Source organism: Paramisgurnus dabryanus, chromosome 23 (genome assembly GCF_030506205.2).
Source record: "Paramisgurnus dabryanus chromosome 23, PD_genome_1.1, whole genome shotgun sequence".
NCBI classification, from domain to species: domain Eukaryota; kingdom Metazoa; phylum Chordata; class Actinopteri; order Cypriniformes; family Cobitidae; genus Paramisgurnus; species Paramisgurnus dabryanus.
This window is the reverse complement of record NC_133359.1, coordinates 30,435,878-30,449,582: the sequence shown is the minus strand read 5'-3', so window position 1 is coordinate 30,449,582 and position 13,705 is coordinate 30,435,878. Positions and strand designations below refer to the sequence as shown.

The following is a 13,705-nucleotide window of genomic DNA, read 5'->3' as shown; positions in this document are numbered from 1 at the left end:
GTAAAGAGAGATTTCTGTAATGTTTGTGGTATGATATGTGTATTGTTTATTATTGGTGTAGAGGACTAAAATAATTAGCAAATGCAATATGCTGCAGATCATTTTCAAATGTGTGTGTCTGGTGCAGGGTAGTGCACCAGTTTGTATGGAAAAACATTGTGTTTACAAGATACCAGGCTTATACAATGAATAGTTTTAAGACTGAACATAAGCCAGGCAAGTCTGATAGTTTGTAGTGTTAAGTAGAAACTGTAGAACTGAACAGAATATGTGTATAGTATTGCCCTAATGAAAAATCTAGCAAAGGCCAGCATAAGCTGATAGCTGGTCCTCCCAGCCTTGCAAAGCTGGTCAAGCTGGTGGGTCAGCTTGTCTTCCAGCATGACCAGCTTAAAAAGTGATCAAAACACAGCTAGACCAGCTTGCTACACCAGCAATACCAGCTAAAACCAAGCTGGGAGAACAGCTAAAGTCTTAGCTGGATTTTTCAGTAGGGTGCACTCTTATTCTAAAGCAGTGTGGGTATTCCAGCAGTAGAGCTTTTATTAGTGTAGATCCTTCTTTGAAGGCTGGACTTTGAAACCTAACACCAGGGGAGGGAAGAGAAACATAGCATCAAATAAAGAGACAAGTTTGACTAAAAACAATTTAAAAAAAGATTGTGGATTGTGGGAGAAAGGGAAGTGAACAGAGCGTGTTTGTGTGTGTGTGTGTGTGTGTGTGTGTGTGTGTGTGTGTGTGTGTGTGTGTGTGTGTGTGTGTGTGTGTGTCAGAGAGAGAGAGAGAGAGAGAGAGAGAGAATGTGAGTCAGATGGGAGGGTAGAGGAGAGGTGATGTCAAAGCAGCTGAGTTCAGAGAGTAAACAGAACTTGAGACTGCAGCATGTGTTTATCTAAAGTGCTTCAGGGGTGCAGCCAGCGGGCATGCGGCATTCTCTCCTCGAACTACAGCTGTCTTCCCGGCATCACCCTCCTCATTTTCCTCCTATTGCTGGCTCAAGGGACAGCCTGGCCGTATGGTGAGTTTGACTCCAATTGAGTCTCAGTTTGTTGTTCTTTGAGAGTTCTTATTAGTTGTTTGTCTCCGTCTTTAATTTGTTTTCAGGCCCTTAATGTTTGGCTAATGTTTACATTCTTTCAAATCACAGCTGGATTGCATTAAATCATAGGGTTACAGAGGGACACTTACCAAACAATGACTTGTTATTTTCTGTAAACATGTAATATTGATTTGTTGTGTTATGTTTTCTTCTATCAGAATTGTAATCATAAGATGTAACAACTCGTCTCAGACAAAACTAATAAAGTGGTAGGACAAAGGATATATCAGCTGATACATTCTGTGACTCATTTTGGTTAGATGTAAACAAACCAATCTTTGCCAATGGGTGGTGAGCACAGGGACATAAGGGCAACAGTCAGAAAAGGGAAGGTACATTTTTGTGGAAAACTTTACCCTCCCACCTCAGAGAGCAAAGTCACATTTTTAATTTAATGTTAAATTATGAAAAAAGCTTTTGTTATCCTAAACACAACTCTAGTTAAGACTGCAAAGCCTACCAAAGACAGTACATTCACAAACAGAGGTTAAGAAGGTATGTTTAGAAAGAAAGCCCTGCCAAGACACAGAAAGGTTTCCTGCTGTGTATACCTACTAAATCATTCAGAACTATGGAATATCCGAACACTGCACTGAAGTGTGAGGTTTTGGACTTAATATTTCATACTTGCATGTTAAGTAACATTGTTAGCAAAATATTATACTCTGTGCAGCTTAGCATTACATCTGTGATATGTGACTTTAAACCCTAATTATGTTATATGTGAACATGAGTGGGGCTAATTGAGTTTGTTCTTTTATTACTACACGGATTATTGGAATGCTTAATTCTGGTTGGCCAGTTGCAACATTCGAAGGTTTGTTATTTCCAGATAACAACTGCTTAAAACTAATAACACACAGTAACCCGGATGCAAAATTTTTATATTACACAAAAAATATATATGTCTTTAAATAACATATATGTGATGCGATCTGGGAAAATCCATCATATGGTGAAATTTTAGGTTTTGATACCATATGAAACATCTCGGTTACTATCGTAACCTTGGTTCCCTGAAAAACGGGAACGAGACATTGCATCAGTAAATGACGTTATGGGATATCCTCCCCTCTTCCGATTTTCTGAAGTTTTTAATAGAACAATGCCAGTGTACTTGCCAATGCCTAGCATGACCACGTATAGAGGCGTGGCTTTCGGGCTACATAACGACCTTCTTTAACAACCCTCAGATTCTTTTGACAGAACAAAAAAAGAGATGATCTGGGGTGCATTTCCCGAAAGCATCGTTAGCCAACTGCGGTCGCAAGTTCCATTGTTTCAGCGTAGTTCACCGATGCGGGTGTTTCCCGAAACCATCGTTGCAGCGGAAATTCGCAAACTGCATCACAAAGTTCTTCACCTGTTGTTAGAAGCATAGTTCCTTGTTATTTTAATATGTAGACTTACGTTGATCATGGTTTTGAACAAAATAAGCAAAAAAAAAAAGTAGTACATTCTATATCCATCATTCTAAATATACAAATAAAAAATTTACGTCTTTAACTTCTTCCACCCTGAAGCTATTTTGGGGATTTTCGCCTGGAAAATCGCCTACCAATCGCCTACCAAAATAATATTAATTTAATGAATAATGTAGAAACTATATTCCCAATACATGGACCATTCCAAACACCCATATCATTTCGTCAGAAATGGACTGATCCAAAGTTCGCGCTGCGGTTTTGACGGAGCGGGAGAGAGAACAGCATAGCGGAGTTGGCTGCATATTGTACATAGTTTATAAAGTAAAACAGGTGGATTAAGTGCCTTTTTTGAGATATAATATAATTGTCTTGACCAGCAACCTGTAGTCTTCAGCAATCCAACCAGTAGTTAGCAAAGAGATTTTACACATAATATCACTGACTGGAATACATTCAGGAAAGTAACAAACAAAACTGCTTATATATCATTGAATTTCTTAACTGGTATTTGATGTCAGAATAATTACTATTTTGTTGTTATACTGTAGCTTATGAAATGGCTGTTGACAGCGCTGTTTATTTATGCATTTACTCACGCATTAACTGTATCAAACTGTGACCGCTTGCGAAGGTAATAAATAATTAATTAATATCCACAGACATTTATTTAGATATTTAAGCAAAATAATGTTTATCTGGTAAATGTTAATATAACTTAAATCTTGTTAAAAGTTAGTTACATGTGGTGGCTGTGCTTCAGCCTTCAACCCCGGTAAGTGAACAGCAATATGAACGTGTTTTTACGATGCTACTGATAAGCATAAATAACAGAAAAACGGATTTAATTTAGCGTTTTTAATTCCACAAAGCATTAATTCATGGCTGTTTTATTCATGCAAAACTACGTCGTTATTGGGACCGGATTTAATGGATCAGCGTGACTCTGTGAGTTCGTCTCTATTCTTGGACAAGCTGCATACATTGCTTTTACAGTAATATATCAACTTATTTAACATAACATACATTAATGCACAAATAAGATGTGTTATAAATGCCTGCGAATATGCAAAGTAAGTATACTCAAAGACCTTTTAATAAAGTCACGTCACCCTGCCTTCATATTTTGCTGCTGCTGCTGTGAGCTCCTCTCCTCAAATGCGTTTAGCGTGCAATTCTCAATTCTCTCATTTATCGGTCAATCCGTTAATACAAAACCAATGCTCAAATATCGGGGAAAATATCGGAAAACAGATCGGTCGATCTCTACATAAAACACTGTTGAAAGTGCTAAACATGGTTGTATGTGTTGTTAGTCCTCTAATAAACACAAAATAAATAGGCGCTTTGATGTTTTTTTCTAAAGTTTTTATTTGAAAGTGTATAACTCTGGCCCTGAGTGCCTCAGAAACCTAAAGACAGTTTTGTTTGATTCCAGCAATTGTCAGCTTACAGAAGAAAGAAGTGACATAAGAGGAAGTCGTGACAAGGTAGTTCGTTTCTCCAACTATCCATCGTACTATGTTGGTTCGTAGTAGCGTCGTTGTTCGGAAAACGCACCCCAGAGCAGTAACACGGCCGTTTCTCAGGGAACCGAGGTTACGCTTTCGAGAACGATCTCTCTACGTAGCTGACACCAGAGATGGGACTAAGTCACACATGTGCAAGTCTCAAGTAAGTCTCAAGTCTGAACATTCAAGTCTCAAGTAAGTCCCAAGTATTTTTTTTCTTGGGCAAGTCAAGTAGGCCTGGCAAACTCTATTCCTTTTAAGGATCCGGGTTATTGTGAGTCACTCACTAAAGTGATCCGGGCTGTGTGAGTCACTTGAGTCACTTGAGTCAGTATTGCTAAATTGCCAAAGAAACTCAGTACAGACCCACTTGTAACCGGCTGATCCACGCGACTCGAGATTCTCAGAGCCGGAAACATTGCACACTCGCAGACCATGGACATGAGACTCGCTCTACAGATCCACTAACCGGCTGAGTCGCGTGGATCAGCCGGGGCCGGTTAGTGGATCTATAGAGCAACTGAAGTCTCCTCAAAAGCAAATCCATAACAAAAGCCTTTCACTTCTGAAATAACATGCTTATAGGTTTTAGGTTTGGTGTGTATGGTCGACCATTTTAAAAAAGAAGCCTAATAACAATAGCATAATAGTATAAATAAAATATAGAAAAAAACCTGTCCTGCTTATGTAGCCCCCAGAGCCGGAGACTGAGAGACAGTTCGCGCAGATCAGCCGGTTACGGATCAGCCGGCGGATCAGCTGGTTACGGAGAGACTCTCGAGTCAGAGCAGATTCCCATGTCTCTCGAGTCCGCATTGTTTCCGGCTCTGAGTGAGAATCTCGGGTCAGTTCGTGGCTCGCGCGGATCCACAGGTCTCTCGAGTTTGCAATGTTTCCGGCTCTGAGTGAGAATCTCGGGTCAATTTGTGGCTCGCGCAATGTTTCCGGCTCTGAGTGAGAATCTCGGGTCAGTTCTCGTGCAGATCAGCCGGTTATGAGTGGATCTGTAGTGCGAGTGAAGTCTCATCAATAATGTTGAAAGAGGTTTGAGTGTGTGGTGGCGCTGTTTATGGTTTTACATTGAATTGTAGTAGGACTCAATTGATCTGGGTTAATGACACTAGAGACTCGCAACTCATGAGTTAATTTAAAGATCCGGGTTAAAGATCCGAGTGAGTCACGACTCGAACAGGTCTAAAGTCAAGTCGAGTCACAGGCTATGTCAAGTCAAGTCCTGTAGTAGGTCAAGTCAAGTCACCTTATTATTGTAATTTTACTTGCGGAATCTGATCTTAATAAAGTGAAAGGACAAGATATACAGGAAGTAACTATCAGTAAATTACAATAATTTGGATTTGCATTGTAAATACTCATGTTCAGTAAAACCGTGTTGAAATGTTTGAAATTTTCAACATTGAATCCATAAAACAAATAACAGCTTAACATCCAACAGACTCCTCTCTGAAAACCTTTCTCTCTCTCAAACACAGTTTAAATACAACATTAAACTTTGTTACATTTCTCCTCTCTACCTCTCTCTCAAACATGCGCTTAAAAAAAACGAGCATGTTGCACCGCGTGCGCGTCTCTTCCGTTCGCGCGCCTAAATTTGAAATAAAGAACTTGAGCGCGCAAAAGACGCGACATGTGAACCGCCCCTAACATTGTAGAATCAAGTCATTTTTCTCTGTGTGTGTGTGTATGTGTGTTCAGGTGGCAAACTTAGAAAAAGTAGGCAAGCCTTGTACCGCTTTGAGGCTGTCGTCTGGCTGCCCGTGATTTTAATGTTGCATGTCTTGCAACGCACTGTTCGTCTTTTGCCATCTTGTTGAAGCCAAAAGCATGACCCTCGGTACCCCTCCGGCTGACATGTTGATATCTGATCTAAGTGGGCATGGTGTGCGTACGAGAGGGCATGACTGATGATAATGTCGTGATTCAGTCATGACAACGCCATTCCCAGCCTCCGTTCCAGCTTGGTCAACTTTATTTTTTTTTAATAATTTATATATTTTATATTCAAACTGAAAACATGATGTGATTAGCACTCAAGTCATTCAAGTCATCATGTCTCAAGTCAAGTCAAGTCTCGAGTCTTTAACTTCCAAGTCCGAGTCAAGTCTCAAGTATTTTATTTTTTGTCAAGTCAAGTCACAAAAATAGTGACTCGAGTCGACTCGAGTCCAAGTCACCAAGTCACAAGTCCCCATGTCTGGCTGACACTGTGGGAGACTTTATAGAACCACGCAGTGAGAACAACGAAGAGCAGCCACAGTGGAGTTTACTCAAACCCATGCACCGAAACACTTAGGAGTAGCACATAGTACAGTTTTAGTTCAGTCGGAGTAAGCCAACGTGAAAAAGATTGGATGCCAGAGCCTCTAGGAACCCAATCAGAAACTCATCTCGACCCTGGACAGGGTACATAGATGCACAGCCAGCATACAGGTGTTATCGCTGCACTACACAGGGCAGCAGATAAGCACAATGCAACAAATGACCAAAGCAAGCATACTTGCGTTCGGCATCCGCTGGTGTAGCATAAGATGCACACCAGGATAGCTAGTGTGAAAGAAACGAGGATGAACTGAATACAGCTCCATACCTCGACATTATCAGTAGCACAATAGTATTCCTTCTGTGTTTTCTCCTGCATCTATTAATGTGAAGCTACTTTGAAACAATTAAACAATTGTGAAAAGCGTTATATAAATAAAATTGAATTGAAAAATACTGCCAACATGCGGTACACACTGTGAATATGCATTAACTACACGACTGCCAATTAAACACAACCTGAAAGTGGAGGCGACGTGTCGCCCTCCCTTAGCACCAAACCTTTGCATCCTCATCCAACGAAATATTAAAATTTTTCAATAAAATTTTATTTATATAGTGCACACAATTGTTTAATTGTTTCAAAGCAGCTTTACATTAATAGATGCAGGAGAAGACATAAAAAATTGATGGACAACATAAGCAGCGGAATACTAAACCGTACTAGCGAGCTAGTAACAATGTAACATATATAAGAGGGTGCTTGTGATGCCATGACAGCAGAGGTAGCCCTCGCCGGAGTTCTAGTGGAGCGCCACCCTCTGCTTCTCTTTTCACTTCCTGCTTCATTCATTATAAAGCATGCTCACGCCCACTCCCGCCGACAGGGGGGGGCAAACGGGTCTGTTGTCCCGGGCCCAGGGTGGAGGGGGGGCCCAGAGGGGGGCCCAGAACTGGAACCTATGGAATAATTGTTACAAAATAAAGAAAATATTTGATTCATTTGATTCGAAGTTCAGTACGCTCAAAATGTCCGGTCAGACTCAGCACAAGTCCGGTGCTCAGAAAATAAAAGAAAAGAAGAAAATATAGGCCTTATAGAGGAAAATAGAATTCCTAATTCTCCACATTAGGAATCGTGACTGCAGATATAGTCACTGCATTGCGTGTGTTTGTGAGTAGAAGTCTGTGCTGTTTGCTGTGAGGTTTTTATGAGAGAAAGCACAAAGTATTTAATATTTAATATGTAAAACTTGAATTTGAAATAAAACTTACCGCGGAGAAGTTAATGAGATCTCTATCATCTCTCTTGCTAAGTGACGCGACAATTATTTATTATTTCAAATCCGTTTACAAGATAAATATACATTGTGTTGTTAAACAGATGAAATTATCTTGATATAGGCTACATTCATTATGAGAAGCCTTTTATTTTTACTGTTACACTGTAGACAGTAATATATGTATTTTATATAAAACTCTATGGTCGTGACAGCACATTATCCATTATCTGTTGGTTCATGTTGGTCCAGTTTAATTCAGGGTAATCCTTTAATAAAATGTAATTATAAAATATTTTATTGTTTTGTAATATTCACAGCGCACATTCTCTCAGATCGTTTTAAAACATTTTTAATTATTCTGCAAAATTCTGCATAGATTTTGCAAAAGGAATCCGCAGAAATAGCAAAAAATAACTCCTTACACAGATTCCTTACACAGCTGTACTACGCTTGCAGCAATTAAGGTAGTTCAGATTTGTTTTAAATGGCAAAATAGTTATATTTCTTTTTTTATTTACATTTTAGAGTATTTTTGTTTGTTGAAAGTTTTTTTTATGACAAGAGGTTAGCAGCCACAGCAAGTTGACGACATGTTTGATGAATTGAACTCTCAAATCAACACTTCATTTGCCTATAATAACAACTATATAAAATAAATATTTTCAGCATATCACAGTGTTAGTTTAAACGTTTATTATCAACACACACTATTTTTAAAAAGCGGAGGCAGGTTGCTCTGCTGCTCGCAGCTGCAACGGGTGCAGAAATAAAAAAATGAAAAGGGCTATAGCTACAAAACGAAACGAAATAAACATGAAACCGAATAAACATGCAACATGCCTTATCTTACAACTTCGCTATGCATATATATATATTATAGATTATGTCTTGGATGCTGTTTGCATAGATTATGCACAGTATCCAAGGTTTTAATCTAGTCCTCCATTTTTTACAGGTACGCTGAAGGTCCTGCTGTTAAATACGCAACAGCTGCATTGTAAATGTGTGGCTGGCTGTGCTTATAGCGGACTTATAGAAGCCTAAATAAGCTCGAGGTCTGCCCGCGTATCAGCTGTGACGTTGAAATTGGCCCGAAACCCGACCCGAGGGGTGTATAAAGGTCGGGCCTTGTCGGGCTTGTGCTGAAATGCAGGGCTCTACCCTCAGTCGCATTCATTGAGAAAAATCTAATGCCTGCTCATCATGAAAGCTCTTTACAAAATAATATCCCTCTGGGCTTTTGGTTCAAAGGCGTGCATGTTTGGAGAAATATTGATTTTTTTTACATGTTTACTTCAAATTTCTAAAGAAAGGAGTAATATTTATTAAATTTTTAGTCCAAACACGGAATAATATTAGCTGAAGTTGTTTTACCGATATTTCCAATAGTCTGTTCATAATTCATACGTGATTATATGATATTTTGTGTCAGTATACAGTGTCAGTACTACATTTAACGTCTATATAAATGTTTTATACAAAGTATAATATGCAATATTCGTGGGTCCTGAATCTGATAATGCCATATGTCTTGTTACCAGTAAAAAGTAAGGGGGGGGGGGCTCTAAGATTATCTTGTCCCGGGCCCAGGCAAGACTGTCAGCTGGCCTGCTCACGCCATCACTTCACTGCAAAGTATTTTCCATTTACCTGCCTTACTTAGCTTTATTACATTGCATTCTGTTTACCTGTTGTCAGGGTGCGATTGTGAAAAAAACAGAGGGGGGGATGTTTTCATAGGCGTTGATTTCGGCCACGGTGGGTACCCACCATATTTCGCCGTGAGTCATTTTGTACCCACCACTAGTTTTAACTTTTTTGACTGTTTTCAGTGGTTATGAAGAGCAATTTGGTAATCATTGTCCGACCTAACAAAAATCCATTATAATATTATTATTTTTTATATATATATATTTCTAATTAAAATATTTCTAACATTCAGAAATGCGCTCTCCGCTCACGAGCTCTGATCTGAACAATCCGAAACCTCACTGTCTGCTGAACTTGCGCAGAAACATCAAAATATAACCAGCTTTTTAAAATGGTTTTAAAACTAAACATTTAGACTATTTTAGCACAAATTATGAGCTTATTGACGATTTTTTATAATTCTTGACATAATGCGTCTCTGTCCACAGCACATTTCAAAACATTTTAATTCATAAAACTAAATCATGAGAACATGAACTCATCACTGCATTTGCAGGAATTGTAAAATCTTTTTTCTTATTAACTCATGAAGCAGCCTAACGCAATATTTTTACTCTAATAGCTTATCTTTTCCCACACATATGAACTGTGATCATGCACAACGAAAAAACACGCAAGAATTAAATCTTGAATGGCAAAACTGTATGGCACAACGTAGTGTCAACTTAAACATAAATATGAACAATGGATTGATAGCAATGTTAAAGGAATACTTCACCGATTTAGCATTCAGCTTTGTATCAGTAGAAACCTGACAATATTTTTGAATGACCGTGTTTCCCACCCTCATGTTCCTCTGAGAGGAGAGATATCTGTATTCTGGTTGTGCAAAAAATTATTCCGATGAGCCGCAATACAACGAGGAACAGTTACGGATGATCGAGGAACAAGAGGCTGCCACCACGGCTGCTGTAGCCGAGGTGGGGCCGGTCTGGTGGTTTACTTGCTCTCGCTGTGCGCCTATGGACACCGAAAGAGAGTCATATTGCTGTCGCGAATTTCAGCGATAGCATTTTCTTCTTGAAGCCCGCAGGGAGAAACGGAGGCATGGGTATAAAGTTAGTATTTTGTTTTTCACGTCCGTCAGCTGAGCTATGGTTGTTATATTTACACCTATGTTAGCCTATTCTGTATGTGAAAATGGCTTGCACTGCTAACTTCGTGCTTACTTTTTTTCCTTACATCCTCGTCATTTCATAGAATGGGCTTAGCAAGGTGAAAGACCGGGGAAAGGACATCGACTTGTTTTACCTGCCTGTGTTGTTCAGGACATCAGACGTAGATATCCAGCTCCTCACGGACATTATAGCGGCTATAAAGAAACGGATGAAGCTCTGAATCAGCTATGAGTGGGAGTTGTTTATGTTTTTTAATAAAAAGTTAAAACTCACATTTGTTGTGGTTCGTGTTATAGTCCTTATTGTTGCTACATTAGAGTTTATAAAGAAACAGTGACTGCAATTTGAGGAAAGCATTCGTTTTTTAAAGTTTAGGTCTAAATTCTGTAACACACATAATATTTGGCTTTATTTTTAACCCAAATGATTTTGTAAAGTAAGTAATGACAGCTAAATCACAGTAACAGTAATCATTGCGCCTCCACAAGTCTATAATGTATAACTTTGGTGTACAAAAGACAGGGTTAGATGAAGAAATGTATTTTTTATAATTCAAAAAGGAAAAATATTGTGCCACCAGTGGAAAGAACACATTAAAATAAACAAGGACATAATTTACATCTAAAAATGTCCTGCACAAAATAAAAACAAAGCAAAACATAATAATAATTATGTGTGTATATACACACAGTATATAATAATATAAATATAAGAGTGGTGGCAGAATCTGATTAGGCACAGCAATAGAACTCAGGGAAGAGGTGATTGTTATTATTATTATTAGAAAGTGTCAGTCTCAGAAGTGACTTTTGAAAGAAGTCGTGGCAGCCTCCTTTGATGGTTTAGGCACTGGTGCAATGTTGGGTGGCAGTGAGGAGGTTGGCACGTTGAACACAATGTTTGGATTGAGTCTTTTGTCAGTGGCCGCCTGGATGAGTTTGTCTACAAACTGTGTGGTATGAAGCTTTTCTTCAAGACCCACTGCTTGGATCTCTTGCAGAACATTTGGTTGAACCGTGCTTCTCCTGTAAAGGGTAGAAAATTAGATTAGATTCAACTTTACTGTCATTATGCAGAGTACAAGTACAAAATTTGTGTCCAACCAGAACTGCAAAAAATATAGTGCAGTGTAGACAGTAGTATACTGTTTGTTTACAGAAGGTGGTTAGAGTAATATAAACAAAATATAAATGTTTCAGTTTATTAGCTATTACATTGTAATAGCAGAATAAATATGGATATGTAATATGAAGCATTTTTTTTTTTTTCAATTCAATTCAATTTTATTTATATAGCGCTTTTCACAAAAGTCAATTGTTTCAAAGCAGCTTTACATAAATAGAAGCAGTGAAAAGCACAGAAAACGACAGATAGCACAACAGAATACATGATAGCATGAGCAGTTAAATTTGCTGCGGCTATGACTCAATATTATAATTGCACGTATTACTAAAGCAACGTATAGAAGAGGAAGCTAGGTAAAGCCCAAAAAGGCTGCCTCCCCGGGGTGAAAAACCCCCTAGGAGAAAAAAAACCCCGGGCTTTTATCCGAGGAAAAATAAGTCCTAGGAGGGAAAAACCCTTGGGAGAACGGAAATGGAGATTTAGCGGAGATTAAGCGGTTCTGCCGGTGATCGTTGGTCAGGTATCAGCTGGGCATAACGTTGAAGGACAGCCAGTAGATCAGAGGTGTGCCGACTTTCACATCTACCGGGACTGGGTCTGTTTGTCTCGTCCTCGGGTCGAGGACGAGACAGGGAGAGAAAAACAAAATCGTATTAGCGTAGCGGCCGTTCATATGTATTGAAGTGTCACACAGTGATGTGGTTTAACTCAGCTTAGTTCCAGACAGACTAAATATTGCGGCATAATTATGTTATCCACAGTTGAGGATTTAGCAAATTGGGGGCCCAATGCGAGGGTATATATGGTAAATAAGGGTCACCTTCCGATCTTTAAGAGAAAATGAAACCTGACGACCCGTTTGACTAAGGCCTAAAGCCCCACTGTCGTCGTTAATGCAGGTTCAGTGGCAAACGGGTCTATATTGTATACCATTTACAGGACCAGGAGAAAACGCCAAAAACATCGCAACCCGACCATACGTGCTAACCCGTTTGACTAAGGCCGGAAGCCCCACTGTCGTCGTTAATGCAGGTTCAGTGGCAAACGGGTCTGTATGGCATACTATTCATAAGACTTACGATAGCGCCAAAATCGCAACCCGACCATACATACCAACCCGTTTGACTAAGGCTTGAGGCCCCACTGTCGTCGTTAATGCAGGTTCAGTGGCAAACGGGTCTGTATGGCATACTATTCACAAGACACACGAAAGCGCGAAAAACGCAACCCGACCATACATACCAACCCGTTTGACTAAGGCTGGAGGCCCCACTGTCGTCATTAATGCAGGTTCAGTGGCAAACGGGTCTGTATGGCATACTATTCACAAGACACACGAAAGCGCGAAAAACGCAACCCGACCATACATACCAACCCGTTTGACTAAGGCTGGAGGCCCCACTGTCGTCGTTAATGCAGGTTCAGTGGCAAACGGGTCTGTATGGCATACTATTCATAAGACTTACGATAGCGCCAAAATCGCAACCCGACCATACGTGCCAACCCGTTTGACTAAGGCTGGAGGCCCCACTGTCGTCGTTAATGCAGGTTCAGTGGCAAACGGGTATGTATGGCATACTATTCACAAGACACACGAATGCGCGAAAAACGCAACCCGACCATACATACCAACCCGTTTGACTAAGGCTGGAGGCCCCACTGTCGTCGTTAATGCAGGTTCAGTGGCAAACGGGTCTGTATGGCATACTATTCATAAGACTTACGATAGCGCCAAAATCGCAACCCGACCATAAGTGCCAACCCGTTTGACTAAGGCTGGAGGCCCCACTGTCGTCGTTAATGCAGGTTCAGTGGCAAACGGGTATGTATGGCATACTATTCACAAGACACACGAAAGCGCGAAAAACGCAACCCGACCATACATACCAACCCGTTTGACTAAGGCTGGAGGCCCCACTGTCGTCGTTAATGCAGGTTCAGTGGCAAACGGGTCTGTATGGCATACTATTCACAAGACACACGAAAGCACCAAAATCGCAACCCGACCATACGTGCCAAACCGTTTGACTAAGGCCGGAAGCCCCACTGTCGTCGTTAATGCAGGTTCAGTGGCAAACGGTGGCAAACTATTTAATGCAATTCATTTTAAGTGTTCATGCAGAAAAGGTTTTTATTTATTTATTTGGTTGGTCTGTGT

The 13,705-nt window shown here is 40.0% G+C and overlaps 1 protein-coding gene across 6 annotated transcripts in view; it reads left to right on the top strand.

The window, feature by feature from the left end:
- The first annotated feature begins 834 nt into the window (after window positions 1-834).
- The window catches only part of pamr1b (peptidase domain containing associated with muscle regeneration 1b), a 205,704-nt gene continuing 192,833 nt past the window's right edge, over window positions 835-13,705 (top strand). For 5 of the 6 annotated variants that reach the window (XM_065297994.2, XM_065297996.2, XM_065297995.2 and 2 more), the window contains exon 1: window positions 835-1,018. In XM_065297994.2, the coding sequence (XP_065154066.2) occupies window positions 883-1,018 (136 nt within the window). In that variant the 5' untranslated portion in view covers window positions 835-882. The remainder of the gene's footprint in view (window positions 1,019-13,705) is intronic. The other variant, XM_073813228.1, reaches the window with a different exon arrangement.